General features: G+C 49.7%; 1 protein-coding gene across 2 annotated transcripts in view; it reads right to left on the bottom strand.

Moving 5' to 3' along the window:
• TBL1X (transducin beta like 1 X-linked) overlaps positions 1 to 15,410 on the bottom strand; it is a 238,419-nt gene that overhangs the window by 47,373 nt on the left and 175,636 nt on the right. For both annotated transcript variants that reach the window (XM_043459183.1, XM_043459184.1), the window contains one exon: positions 10,173 to 10,283. In XM_043459183.1, coding sequence (XP_043315118.1) covers positions 10,173 to 10,230 — 58 coding nt within the window. In that variant the 5' untranslated portion in view covers positions 10,231 to 10,283. The remainder of the gene's footprint in view (positions 1 to 10,172; positions 10,284 to 15,410) is intronic.

The raw sequence follows: 15,410 nt of genomic DNA, 5'->3' as shown, positions 1-15,410 counted from the left end.
GCAGGCGGATTCTGTTTACCAGCTGAGCCACAGCGTAAGCCCAAGAATACTGGAGTGGGTAACCTATCCCTTCTCCAATGGATCTTCCCGGATTCTTTAGCAACTGAGCTACCAGGGAAGCCCAAATTCTGTGAATCCTTCTAGCAAATCATAGAGCTTGAGGGTTGTCTAGGAGACAGGGACACATCACCAAAGAACTGGAAACCATGAGATATTTCTGTTCCACCTGACTTAATTCCTGGCTCCCTCCCTCCCTTTCCTTCCTCGCTGCTTGCAGGATTGTAGATTCCCAACTGGGGATCGAACCAACTGGGTCCCAGCAGTGAAAGCGCCAAGTCCTAGCCACTGGACCAGCAGGGATTTCCCTCAGCTGCTTTTAAATTACTTTTAAAATTACTCATGCAGACAACCCATTCTGGTATTCCTTCCTTATAATCTGATGAAATGAATATTTTCCTGTACGCTTTCTAAAGCAAAGGCTACCCCTGCCTCACAGAAGTGCTTGCCTTGATCGTCTCATAAAGATTCTCTTTCTAAACAGGGACAACATTAGCAATGTAAAAATGCCACCGCAGTCAGAGAAATATTTTTAGCAACTCAGCTGAACAATGAGCCCTGAACCTGGGTTTAAATTAAGATAGCTGAAGCATTAAAATGCCTTCCTGAATCCGGGGCGGGGAACGCGTCTAGCATAAGAAGGCAGTCCAAGCTCCCAGGAAACACAGTGGAGCCTACGGGGTGATCTGTCAGCTGCTGGAATTAGAGGGCAATGCTGCTGAATCATTTCTGGAGACGCAATTATTCACAAATGTTAAGGGTAACACCCTTTTCCTGGTTATCTAATCTCCTCACTGGAGTCCAAGAAAAAAAAAAAAAAAAAAAAAACCCAAAACCCAAAGAAAAACAAAACCCAGATTGAAGACAGCTACTCCCACTTACTTTATTATCTGCTACAGAACAGTACTGGCAGAGGTCCCCGCCCCCCTTCCTCGAGGGGAAAACTACTCTGGAAAAATTTAATAAAAACAGGGACCGCTAGGACCACTGTTAAGAGTTCACTTGTGTGCTGCAGAAAAAATCAAAATGCAACCCAAGAAGATGAAAAAGAGAGAAGAAACGACAATCTCGTGACAACTCCACTTTGCAATAAAAACTAACTGAAGAAACACATCCCACAACTGAAGGATGTGTTATCAGTGGTTCTCAACTAGCGGTGGTTCTGCCCTCCGGGGGACATGTGGCAAAACTCAGAGACATCTTTGGTTGTCAGCATGGAGGGCGAGGGGGGGCAGGGTGTTCCTGTCACCCAGTGGGTGGAGACCAGGGATGCGATCTTAAGAACCTACAAGACAGGATAGTTGCCCAGCCCATAGGTCAACAGTGCTGAGTTTCAGGAAGCCTGGCCTCTAGGAAAGGTTGAGCATCTTTAGATAATGTATGCTGTTCTGACCATTCAGAGTCCCTCCAAGAGATTCAGTTCAGTCGCTCAGTCGTGTCCGACTCTGCGACCCCATGGACTGCAGCACGCCAGGCCTCCCTGTCCATCAGCAGCTCCCGGAGTTTACTCAAACTCATGTCCATTGCGTCAGTGATGCCATCCAACCATCTCATCCTCTGTCGTCCCCTTCTCCTCCCGCCTTCCATCTTTCCCAGCATCAGGGTCTTTTCAAATGAGTCAGCTCTTCGCATCAGGTAGCCAAAGGACTGGAGCTTCAGCTTCAGCATCAAGTCCTTCCAATGAACATTCAGGACTGATTTCCTTTAGGATGGACGGGTTGGATCTCCTGGCAGTTCCAAGGGCCTCTCAAGAGTCTTCTCCAACACCACAGTGCAAAACCATCACTCCAAGAGATTAAGACCTTCAACTCTGCCCACCTAGGAGAAACCTGCAAGGTAAAGGCCATGAAGGGGATATTGAAAACCTGGCAAGACAGAGGACAAGGAGTGCGGAAGCACACGGAAGAACACTATTGAAATATTTACTGATTTTCGGCTGAGATGGGTCTTTGGGGCTGCGGCCAACAGCGGCTACTCTCGAGTCGCAGGGTCCAAGATCCTCATTGCAGTGGCTTCTTTTGTTGCAAGATTACGAGTTCTAGGGGCACGTGGGCTCAGTCGTTTAGGCTCACGGGCTTAGTGGCTCCCAAGCACGTGGAATCTTTCCGGACCAGGGATCGAACCCAGGTCCCCTACACTGGAGGGCAGATTCCTATCCACGACACCACCAGGGCAAGCCCCTGAATAGTCCTTTTATCCTTCTGCTAATGATACAGCCAGTCCAGCGCCTACGGTGTCAATGAAATGCAGAACAGCTGCTCATGACAATGTCCCAGGAGGAGCCGGCCAGGTGAGCCTGGCCTATGATGCACACTTGAGTCTGCTGAATTACCAAGGAAGCTCTGAGATATACAATAACCGCTGTTCACCTTCAGATGACTCTATGATTTTTCTGTTTCCAAAAGCCCCAGAATGGCTGTGTGGCTATCCGCTTCTAAGCTAACACGGTACCACTCGAATCCATTACACAAAAGACGCTCCATCAGAACCGCGCCATGGCTAACAACCTGCAAAATCTAATAAAAAAATGTCTCAGCCGCATTTGTATTACTGACCACCTTCTCGGTCTCAGTAATAGGCAAAGCTCTGCAGACCATGGAAGCGCAAAGTTACGATTGCTGGTCTTTTTTTATTTTAGCAATTTCAAGATTATCATGAACTCAAAAGAAGCTGCGAAAACAGTGGAGTCATCCCACCCAGTCACCTTCAACGGTGACATCTTCTCTCGTCGTAGGACAGTATCAAAACCAGGGAGTGACATTCAGCTGAGTGCAAACCTTCAGCTTTCCTCATTTCTGATCCGTGTGTGAGCATCACCTAGGTACATAGAGTCTATGTGAAAGCCACTCAGTCGTATCTGACTCTTTGTGACCCTGTGGATGGTAGCCTACCAGGCTCCTCTGTCCGTGGTATTCTCCATGGAAGAATACTGCAGTGGGCTGCCTTTCCTTCTCCAGCGGATCTTCCTGACCCAGAGAGTGAACCCAGGTCTCCTACATTGGCAGGCAGATTTTTTTTTTTTTTATAACTACTGACCCACCTGGGAAGCACTTATTCAGTGAATTACAACATGTGAGATCTTCCCAGGCCAGGGATCAAACCTGTGTCACCTGTACGGGCAGGGAGATTTGTAATCCCTGGACCACCAATATGCATAATTTTTACACTGCTCAGGAATATTTCTGCAGAGTCATACCTCTGTGAGTTCAGAACAGAACCATTCTTCGGCTCTGTTCTGGAACTCGGCTGTGGAGAGAAAATGCCACCTAAATCTTACTCTAATTCTGACGTGAGTTGGGGCGGGGGGGGTGCAGCAAGACAGGGGATATGCGTGTGCTACGTGGTCAGGAAATCTGTTACCCTTCTCCTAACAGAAGCTCCACGAAATGAATGAAAAAATGCCATCTACCTTCCACTGGAAACCTCACGAGTCTAGTTACGTAACATTTATTCACAAGGATAATATATAACACAGAGCCATGAGCGTATTATGCAAACCAAAGGAAACATGCCTGATTCTACCTGGCCAGTCACGTGAGTGCAGAGATGGGCTCCAAACCAGTCCATCCTAAAGGAAATCAACCCTGAATACTCACGGGAAGGACTCAAGCTGAAGCGCCAATGCTTTGATCACTTGACGCGAAAAGCAGACTCATTGGAAAAGACGTTGATGCTGGGAAAGATTGAAGGCAGGATGAGAAGGGGACGAAAGAGGATGAGATAGCTGGATGGCATCACCGACTCAATGGACATGAGTTTGAGCAAACTCTGGGAGTCAGCAATGGACAGGGAGGCCTGGCATGCTGCAGTCCGTGGGGTCGCAAAGAGTCAGATACGACTGAGCGACTGAACAACAACAGAAAATAGCACCTGTGCAGTATATAGATGCTTATGTTTGAAAACCATTGGCTCTCCTCGCAAGAAGAGGGCAGGTATGGCTGTGCTAACGGAGGCAACAGATATGCATAACAGATTAGCCTCTTGACCACGAATCATGACAAAGCAGGAAGTCTATTTCGCTGTGTAGGGAATTTTCAAACTTATTCACAGGTGTTTATTTAATTTGCTAGTCTTTATTCAATTTGTCATCATGTTGCTCTGTTCTATGTTCTGGCTTTTGGCTTTGAGGCAGACGGCATCTTAGCTTCCCAACCAGGGATTGAACCCACAACCCCTGCATTGGAAGGTGAAGTCTTAACCACTGGACCACCAGGGAAGTCCCTCGAAGGTCTTTCTGTTGTTGTTCAGGATGTAAGTCGTACCCGAGACTCTTTGAGACACTCATGGACTGCAGCACGCCAGGCTCGAACGTTTTAAAATCCCCACAGTAAGCAGAGAAATTCACCATCGTGTTGATTTCTGATATATGCAAAATGAATTTCTGCCATCTGCCATCACAAAAGGCTACTTTCATTGTCTAAAGTGTTTCAAATGACAGCCACTGGGGACACCCACCCTGGTTAACACCTGACAAAACATTAGGGAAACTCAATTTCTCACTTGTGATTTTTGTGTGTGGTCAAAGCTACCACCACAGTGGTCGAGCGGTTTTGATTAAGGGCTCTGTCTGTTTCACGGTGTGCAGACATCACAACGCTAGAGGTAGGGGAAATACTGCCCCCAAGCCATGAATACCCTGGGTGAATTTGCACGAATACCCATGCAAATCAATGCACGGGGAGTTTTAGCTTCTGCCTTCCCAGGTGGGGCAATGGTAACGAACCTGACTGTCCATGGAGGAGACTCAGAGGATGTGAGTTCGATCCCTGGGTGGGGAAGATCCCCTGGAGAAGGGCATGGCAATGCACTCCAGTATTCTTGCCTGGGACGTCCCATGGACAGAGGAGCCTGGCGGGCTACAGTCCATGGGGTCGCAAAGAGTCGGACATGACTTAGGGATTAAGCACATCAAGTTCAGTTGAGTCGCTCAGTCGTGTCCGACTCTGTGACCCCGTGGACTGCAGCACACCAGGCCTCCCTGTCCATCACCAACTCCCCGAGTTTGCTCAAACTCATGGCCATCAAGTCGGTGATGCCATCCAACTATCTCATCCTCTGTCATCCCCTTCTCCTCCCGCCTTCAATCTTTCCCAGCATCAGGGTCTTTTCCAATGATTCAGTTTTTCACATCGGGTGAAAAACTTCCTTCCCCTTCATCCCCCTTCCTTCCTCTTCCTTCCTTCATTCCCTCTTCTTCCTTCCCCTTCCTCCCCCTTCCTTCCATTTCCTTCCCCTTCCTTCCTTCCTTTCAGCTAGAAAGGAGACATTATGAGGCCAAGAACATGCTCTTTGCACTTGATGGCTGGTCAATAAGTTCCCTGGTGGCTCAGTCAGTAAAGAATCCGCCTGCAATGCAGGAGGCCTGGGTTCGATCCCTGGGTCTGGAAGATCCCCTGGAGAAGGGACCGGCTCCCCACTCCAGTATTCTTGCCCAGGAAATCTGATGCACAGAGGAGCCTGGTGGGCTACAGCCCATGGGGCTGCAAAACGTCGGACACGACTGAGCAACTAAACCACCACCTAACCAAAGCGTGAGGATTGGAGAGAAATGTTAAACAAGCCCACAGCGAACGCTTACAACATTAGGCGTTTCTTCTTTGGAGTATGTCCTCGTGGGGGTACCAGAGGCAGTTCCTGGACATACAAAGTCATCAGGGGCACACACAGACGTCTCTTAACTCCTCACTCGATCTATGGGATTCCACTCGAGGCTCTGACAAATTACGACGGCAGCTTAGCAGATGTTGCACACAATCGGCACTGATGGAATTCTATACATTGCGTCTCCCAAGGCTCCCTTCTGAGTTGCCTGGTAACAGAAAGTTTCTCAACAAATGAGAGACAAATGTAAACAAATCCTAAAAAAGGAAGTCTCGCTTTTCTGGGGTAAGGATAGACATTTCTTTGTTTATTCTAAGAAGCCAGCAACGCTCTTGCCCCCAGGCGGGGGCCCTAGGGACTGCCCACCAGGAAAAACCTTTCTCTGGGTTACACAAAAGTTTTCTTTCACAAGTCTCTATTTACCCTCATGTTCACAAACAGAGGGACAGCAATTTCACCTTAAGACTGTTTACACATTTGGACCGCACTTTTTCAGGCTATTTTTGTGCAGGTGTTTCCAGAGGGAAGGAAATCTGAATTCAGTGCTGGAAGTCTTCGGGGAGGCAGAGTTTGGTACGTGGAATTTTCACCTGCAAACATCTCTGGGAATCTGAGATCAGTGCTGGGAGGACACTTGGATGCCAGGTGGGAGACTTCCTGGCTAATTTCCGAGTTTAAGTTACCAGAGCCGTGGGCATGACCTCTCTGATTGACGAGGGATGAGGTGGTACCTGTTTTGTTCTGCTCACCATTTTTTTTATACAAAACATCTAGCAAGAGCTAATCCAAATGGTCAAATGTATATGTAGAAAGAAGGTGTACTTTTCCTGAATAATGCTGGCTAGGGTTGACAGCAGAAACAGGGACCTTAGGCTTGTGTGGGGAGAGGTTTATTTATAACATGTGGCATGCCCCACCTATTTCGTCTTTTTTGCTCGAGGATCAGAATCAAACCATTTGGGTCGCCTGCGAGACTGGCCCATCTCACCCTTCTGGGCTGATTCTGAAAGTCTGGACCCAGGGACTCACACTTGGATCACCCTCAATGATAGCACGTGGCTCTGTGGAAGTGGGATGTGAGAACTGGCTTCTTTCTTGAATAATCAATTTGCAGATTACGTAAAACGTGACGCAAAGTGAATAAAGCTTCAATATGCGCAGAACCGACTGTTATAGCTCAAACTGTGTCCCCCTGCAACTGCATAGGTTGGTAGTCCCACCCCATGGTAACGGCTCAGAATGTGACGGCGTCTGGAAGAGGGTCCCTGCAGATGTCCTTCGTTAAGACGAGGTGGTGCTGGAATACCGTGAGCCCCTAATCCAATATGACCGCGTCTGCACGAAAAGGAGAAATCAGTCCAACCGAAGCTGGCAGACAGGCTGAGGCAGACCCCCGTGCGGCAGACAATCGTGGGAAGAAAGCAAGCCAGCTGGCACCCTGCTTCGGACGGCTGTCCTCCACGGTGCTGGGACGGTGCATTTCTGTTCAAGCCACCCCACCAAGTTACCCCACGCCAACTATGTACACAGATCTGTAACCAGCCTACAAACGCTCTCTCTGTGGTCGGGACCAAGGATGCCAACCACCCCACCCCCATATATACACACACCGTATTTATATAGCAGCCCACACATGCCCTCCCTATGGTGGGGGCTGAGAAAACACCGTCACCCCACTCCCCATGTACATACACCATATGTATACACCAGCCCACAAATGCCCTCCCTGTGGTAGAGGCTGGGAAAACACAATCACCCCACCCTCCATATATATACACCATATGTATACACCAGCCCACAAATGCCCTCCCTATGGTGGGGGCTGAGAACACCCAATCACCCCAGCCCCATATACATACACCACATGTATACACCAGCCCATAAATACCCTCTCTATGGTGGGGGCTGGGAAAACACAATCACCCCACCCTCTGTATATATACACCATATGGATACACCAGCCCACAAATGCCCTCCCTATGGTGGGGGCTGAGAACACCCAATCACCCCAGCCCCATATACATACACCATATGGATACACCAGCCCACAAATGCCCTCCCTATGGTGGGGGCTGAGAACACCCAATCACCCCAGCCCCATATATATACACCATATGGATACACCAGCCCACAAATGCCCTCTCTATGGTGGGGACTGAGAACACCCAATCACCCCAGCCCCATATATATACACCATATGGATACACCAGCCCACAAATGCCCTCCCTATGGTGGGGGCTGAGAACACCCAATCACCCCAGCCCCATATACATACACCACATGTATACACCAGCCCATAAATACCCTCTCTATGGTGGGGGCTGGGAAAACACAATCACCCCACCCTCTGTATATATACACCATATGGATACACCAGCCCACAAATGCCCTCCCTATGGTGGGGGCTGAGAACACCCAATCACCCCAGCCCCATATACATACACCATATGGATACACCAGCCCACAAATGCCCTCCCTATGGTGGGGGCTGAGAACACCCAATCACCCCAGCCCCATATATATACACCATATGGATACACCAGCCCACAAATACCCTCTCTATGGTGGGGGCCAAGAACACCAATCACTCTACCCTCTCTCTACATATACATATATATGTATATATATACACCATACATACATTCCAGACCACAAAAGCCCTTCCTATGATGGGGGCTGAGAACATAAAATCACCCCACCTTCATATATATACATCATATGTACCCACCAGCCCATAAATATCCTCCCTATGCTGGGCACCAAGAATAGCAAACACCCCACCTATCTCTCTTTCTCTCTCTGTGTGTGTATATATCTATCTATATATAGACAGATAGATACACACCACATTTATATGTTTGCTTGGGTGCTTAGTCACTCAGTCCTGTCCAATGCTTTGCAACCCGCCACGCTCTTCTGTCCACGGGATCCTCCAGGCAAGAATCCTGGGGTGGGTTGCCATGACCTCCTCCAGGAGGTCTTCCTGACCCAGGAATTGAACTCGGGTCCCCTGCACTGCAGGCGGATTCTTTACCAGCTGAGCTACCAGGGCAGTCCCCATATGCATGCACCAGCCCACAGGTGCCTTTCCTGTGGTGGGGGCTGAGAACACTCAAATCACCCCAGCCCCCATGTATATACACCACATGTATACACCAGCCCATAAACACCCTCCCTATGGTGGGGGCAGAGGACACCCTATCACCCCACCCTATAATATATATACCATACACATACAGCCGCCCACAAATGCCCACCTATGCTGGGGGCCGAGAACATGAAATCACCCCACCTCCACATCTATACACCATATGTATGTGAAGTGAAAGTCACTCAGTCGTGCCCAACTCTTTGCAACCCCATGGACTATACAGTCCATGGAATTCTCCAGGCCAGAACACTGGAGTGGGTAGCCTTTCCCTTCTCCAGGGGCTCTTCCCCACCCAGGTCTCCTGCATTGCAGGCAGATTCTTCACCAGCTGAGCCACTGGGAAAGCCCACATGTATACACCAGCCCATAAATACCGTCCCTATGATGGGTGCCAAGAACACCAATCACCCCACTCCCACACACACGCACACCGTATTTATATATCAGCCCACAGATGCCTACCGTATGATGGGGGCTGAGAACACCCAATCACTCCACCTCCCCATGAATATACACCATACGCATACACCAGCCCATAAATACGCTCCCCTATGGTCGGGGCCAAGAACACCAATGGCCCCAGCCCCATATAGATGCACCATATGTATACAGCAGACCACAAATGCCCTCCCGAGCGTGGGGACCCAGAACACCAAATCCTCCCCGCCCCTCACCACATCTATCACAACTGCTCTTGATCTTAATGGGCTTCCCCTGTGGCTCAGCTGGTAAACAATCTGTCTGCAGTGCGGGAGACCTGGGTTTTATCCCTGGGTGGGGAAGATCCCCCCGGAGAAGGGAAAGGCCACCCACTCCAGTATTTTTGCCTGGAGAATCCCATGGACAGAAGAGTCTGCTCGGCTATAGGTCTTTGGGTTACGAAGACTCAGACAGGACTGAGTGACTAACACTTGACTTCACTTTATTAGAGGTACTTCCTTGGTGGCTTAGACAGTAAAGAATCTACCTGCCATTTAAGAGACCTGGGTTTGATCCCTGGGTTGGGAAGATTTCCCTGGAGAAGGGAAAGGCTACCCACTCCAGTATTCTGGCCTGGAGAATCCCACGGGCTGGATAATCCACGGGGTCGCAAAGAGTCGGACACGACTGAGCGACTTTCACTTTCCCTTCACTTGATCTTCATTCATTCATTCATTCAAGTGAACAGAAATGTCAGCAGAAACGAGAGCACGTTCCCTCATCCCGCCCCAGGAGCAGCACGGGCCCAGGCCCTTCGGTCCTCTGAATAAGAGCATCCTGAGCTCTCTCTTCTCTATAGCCCGCGTTTGCTGGCCCCTGCACATGGCGCGTTGGAAGAAGGCGTTTTTTTTCCCCCGCTCCGGGCAGGAAGCTGGCTTCTTACCTGACTCCTGGAGATATCGGTACACCAGGAAGTTCACCTCGTCACTGGTAATGCTCATCTTAGCCTCACCTGGCGGCGATGAGGTCTTTACGAAGCAGCAGCCACCACCCTCTGTCGGAAAAGGAGAGAGGAGAAAGCGGAGAGACGTTTCAGACACTGCCTACATGTTCCTCCTCGTCCGTGTTTCTTTAGGAAAACAGTTGACATATGTAATACTCAGGAGGTAACTAATGCCCGATTCCTGTCGTATGTTCTGGTGACATAAAGGTTTTATAATTAATTCTCTAAACATATACACATACAGGTGAAAAATTTCCCCTGTATTTCCTGGTGACATAAAGCTTTTATAATTACATAAACATATAAACATACAGGTGAAAAGTTTCCCCCCAAATATGAGTTGATGCATTTTATAACGCTGGCAGGGACTCGTCTATAAACCACATTAAGAGAGACAAAACCAGGGGCACCAGAAAATGAGCACAAACACTGCAACTTGATTCACTCAAGATCCCGAACCCCAGGACAGACGGTGGCTGGTTGCACCTGCTGGCCCTTCCCTGGACAGATGAGGGAGATTACCGGGGGTACCCCCGCGGTCCTGCCAACACCGCCAGCTGGGGGGACCACGTGGCCCCGGTCACACCTGTGCGTCTGCAGCAGAGAAGACTCACAGCAACCTCCCACGCATCGAAGTTCCTTGCCGAACCTCACGGTCACCAAACCGACAGGGTGCACGTGGCCCCAAGACACACATCACCGAGGCGCTGTGTCATCGACACGACGACGTGACCTCTATTAAGAGGCGGGGAGTCAGCAAGCCGCCCCACGGACACAGAGCAAACCGACAGTGTTAAATTCTGCGGCAGACTGGCCGAGACCACGGCATCTTCAAGGATGGACCGAGCGCTCCCCGGGACCCAGGGGCAGGAAGCTCGCCCTCTGCGCCTGCCCCGTGGACGGTAAGGCGGCAGGTGTCGGCCTGTGTAGTCGGCCAAGCAGGATTCTTTCGGAGCTCAGAATGCTTGTGCGTGCTAAGTCGCTTCAGTTGTGTCTGACTCTCTGCGACCCCCATGGACTATGTGTAGCCCCGCCAGGCTCCTCCGTCCCTGGGATTCTCCAGGCACGCCCTCCTCCAGGGAAACGCTTCTGCTGGCTGCAATGAAGTTAGGGGAACGCCAGGGCAATGGTTCAGATCTCCAAGGACTGATTGATCGGCTGGAGGTAAGGGGAATCATGTCCTGAGGGAGCCGAGGAAAACAGAGAACATGGGACTCGGGGTGTGGTGGGGGGGGAGCTTGAGGCTGAGCCAGGAGGCCTGATGCTAATGCACCTTCATCCCTATGGAGCTGTGGACCAGAGGACTCAGTTTTCCACCTCTGCCAAACTGCGGATGCTAAGACCCACTGCTCCCCGCCGGGAAGGTGGTGAGGATGATGTGCTTCTACACACACTTCCAGACCAGGGCCCCGAGCCCCGGAGAGACGCAGGAGGGCTCTAAAGGGCTCTTAATCCTACTCCGCATCCCCCCGACCCCGCCGCAAGCATCATCAAAGCAGAGAGACCACCTCCCCCCTACCCAAGGAACACACCTCCAAAGACAACAACAAAAATGGGTTCTTCATTAGTGACATGCTGTTTGTTTTCTTGCCTGACCCAGTTTTGAGTGCTCCGTCATGCCCGACTCTTTGTGACCCCCATGGACTGTGGCCCGCCAGGATTCTCTGTCCATGGGATTTCCCAGGCAAGAATACCGGAGTGGGTTGCCATTCCCTTCTCCAGAGTTTTCATTGGAGGCACCTCCCATTAGGTACATCTGTGGTCTTTGCAGTTGTGACTGTGCAGAAAGGAAATGACCATCTTCACTGCAAGGTAAAAATCACACATTCCCTCACTGTTCTGGTTTCAGAAGAAGAAAAAAAATCTGTGTGAGCTGATGACATATCTGGAGTCTTCCTGCTTAACATGAGTATTCCAACATAAATAACCACTGGGGGCTGAAATCCATCAGGAAGCTGAAGGGAAGATTATTTACGGTATTTTTCTTTTTTTAATAACTTAATTTCCAGGTGGCAAAAAACTCTTAATAACCACGGTCACAAAACAGTTCAAAATTCAGTTGCAAGAGAAGTCGTGTCTATGATGTTATACTTAAAATGGAGAACCAGCAAGGACCTGCTGGACAGCACAGGGAACCCTGCTCAATACTCTGTAATAACCTTATGGTTCCCAGGGGGAAGGATGCGGGAACGGATAGTCAGGGAGTCTGGGATGGACATGGACACACTGCTGTATTTAACACGGAGAACCAGCAAGGACCTGCTGGACAGCACGGGGAACTCTGCTCAATGTCACGTGGCAGCCTGGATGGGAGGGGAGTTTGGGGGAAAAGGGAAACATATAATGTACGGCTGGGTCCCTCTGCCTTCCACCAGAAACTATAGCAGTGCTGTTAATCAGTTGCACCCCAATACCAAATAAAAAGTAAAAAAAATAGATGAAGTTTTCTTAAAAAACAGAGAGTGGGAAATGTTGTCTAACAGTTTGGCTCTTATTGCGTGTACAGTATTTAACATGCTCTCATGCTCCGGGAAGGGACAGGACCGCTCCCCAAACAACAAAATCTGAACCGCTCTCTGATGACCTTCAAGGATTTGATGACCACGGAGCCACTTGAACGCCGGCTCTGCGAGATGAAGACAGAAAGGGCGAGTGAGTTTCCCTGCCCACGGGCGGGGAGCCTGCTTCGGAAACAGTGATGGAACAAGCACACAGTGACTCCGGGGCGGGGAGCGTGGTGCTCAGCGTGATATCATTCGTGGCAGAAGTTTCTCTCTTAGCAATCCGTGCCGTTAGGACGCGGTCTCTGAACATCCTTTCGTGCAGCCCCTTCCGTGGTTCTCCAGGGATGGAAGAAAAAGTCGGTCTGAGGTCTTGTCTCTGCTATGAGTCTGCTGGCCTGGATGCTGGAAGAATGCATCGCGTAAAGTGATTTTCTGGACGAGGCTCAGGGCTCTGGGACTTGATTCCATGCAGAGTGAGGGTGTAGAGCCAGAGATGCTGGAAAACCTGCTATAAATGACCTCATTGCAGCAAGGCGCTTTCACAGATTCTCTGCTGACTGCAATGCAGTAGGGTCTCACCTCCTTGGCTTCCCTTTTCCATAACACTGGGGGTGGTTTAGCCGATCAGTCGCCTCCATCTCTATGCGACCCCATGAACTGTAGCCCGCCAGGCTCCTCTGACCATGGGATGCTCCAGGCAAGAATACTGGAGTGGGTTGCCATTTCGTCCTCCGGGGGATCTTCCCGACTCAGAGATTGAACCTGGGTCTTCTGCACTGCAGATGGGATTGTTTACTGACTGACCCACCAGGGAAGCCCATAACATTGCTCTCTCTTTTCAAATGGAAACTGTGTTTCCCAGTGGCCAGTTATGAGAGGAGAAGTTTAACGTGTGCATCAACATTTACATATAAATCCTTTTGTACACATGGCTGGAGACTAAGGTGGAGAGGAAGCAAGCCTGTTTCATCACGTTGCACACCTGCTCTGCTTGCATTAACTGAAATGAAGCCGCCAAGGAAGTGCTGAAAAACTACCACAAACTTTTTTTGTTGTCCAAATAATGAGTACGATTCAATACACAATGGCGTTTATAGCTGGACTTCAGTTACTGCAGAATATATACATAGAATAGTTTGGACAGGGAACAAGAAAATATCAACAGTGGTTTCACCTTCTTTTCTTCCCCCATAGACTCATCTTCATTTTACTAAAGAGTATTTGCATGCATATCATTCTATAGTAAGAAAAAGAGTCCCCCCAAAGGTAAGATTTTTCACTAATTTTATAGTTATATTTATTTACTTGGGAGCCAAATGGTCCAAAATTATACACATAATCAAAGAACTATTATTTCCTCACCAGAGTTCACATGTCCAGCAGTGGCACGCGTGCGTGCTAACTTGTTTCAGTCGTGTCCGACTCTTTGCAACCCTACAGACCTTCGCCCGCCAGGCTCCTCTGTCCACGGGATTCTCCAGGCCAAGAATGCTGGAGTGGGAGGCTCTGTTCTCCTCCAGGGGATCTTCCCAACCCAGGGACTGAAACTACGTCTCTGACGTCTCCTGCATCGACAGGTGGGTTCTTAACCACTAGGGCCACCATTTACATAAGAGAATGAAGTAACCTGGCAAGACGGAAGCCCTCAAAAGGATTTTCATGACCTAGGATGATGTCCACGATACAGTGCCATGTGAAAAAAAAAAGGAGGCTTCAAATGGAATGGCTAACTTTCATTTTGTACACACGCACAAGGTCTCCCCCGGTGGCTCAGTGGGTAAGCAATCTGCCTGCAACGCAGGAGACCCAGGTTCGATCCCTGGGTGGGGAAGATCCCCTGGAGGAAGAAATGGCAATCCACTCCAGTATTCTTGCCTGGAGAATCCCATGGACAGAGAACCCTGGTTGGGGGTACAGTCCATGGGGTTGCCAAGAGTCGGTCGGACATGGCTTAGCAACTAAACCACACAAACCACACACACACACACACACACACACACGAACACACATGCACAAATAAAAGATATCCTCTAAAATATAAACAGTAAAATAAAATACACCAGTCTCTCCAGGGCTAGGAAGGATCTTGCTGGACTTAAATCTGTGTACGTGTGCGTGCCTTTTCAGTATTTTCCAAATTTCCTCCTACGAACGTGAACTGCAGTCACATTCATTAGGATGTAATTAAAATCTGGCAGCGTCTTCAGAAATCAGTACGAGAACAACCCAGCTAAGGAGGAAAGAAATTGGCAGGGTTGAGGCAGCGGGGAGGAGGGAGCCTCCTCGGGTTAGAAAAATAATGACATGCTTCACAGAAATCAAAAAGCATCCCCAGGGTGAGGCCTTCAGAAAGGGGCCTTTCTGTGCCTATTTGCCCGCCTGGATTCATTAGTGGCTGGTTGGTGGGCTTCGTTCCGACCCCGTGCACAGAAGCACGAAGCTTGCAGACAGGATAGGACGGGGCGTCCTGACCCAGACGTGCGGCCAAGACCACGTGTGCCTCTCCCGAGCGGCCACAGGTCCCCGTCTCAAACCCTCTGAGCCATGAACCCTGCCCACCCCACACTTCTCTGCCTGATCGGGAGGCAGGTCCAGAGGGAAACCTTCCTGAAAAAGTTCATACCGATGACAGAAAGCCACTGCTGAGTAAGGTCTGCGTCGCAGAGAGACAGAC

This window comes from Cervus canadensis, chromosome X (assembly GCF_019320065.1).
Source record: "Cervus canadensis isolate Bull #8, Minnesota chromosome X, ASM1932006v1, whole genome shotgun sequence".
NCBI classification, from domain to species: Eukaryota; Metazoa; Chordata; class Mammalia; order Artiodactyla; family Cervidae; genus Cervus; species Cervus canadensis.
Note: the sequence above shows the minus strand (reverse complement) of the source record. Positions and strands in the feature narration are given on the sequence as shown.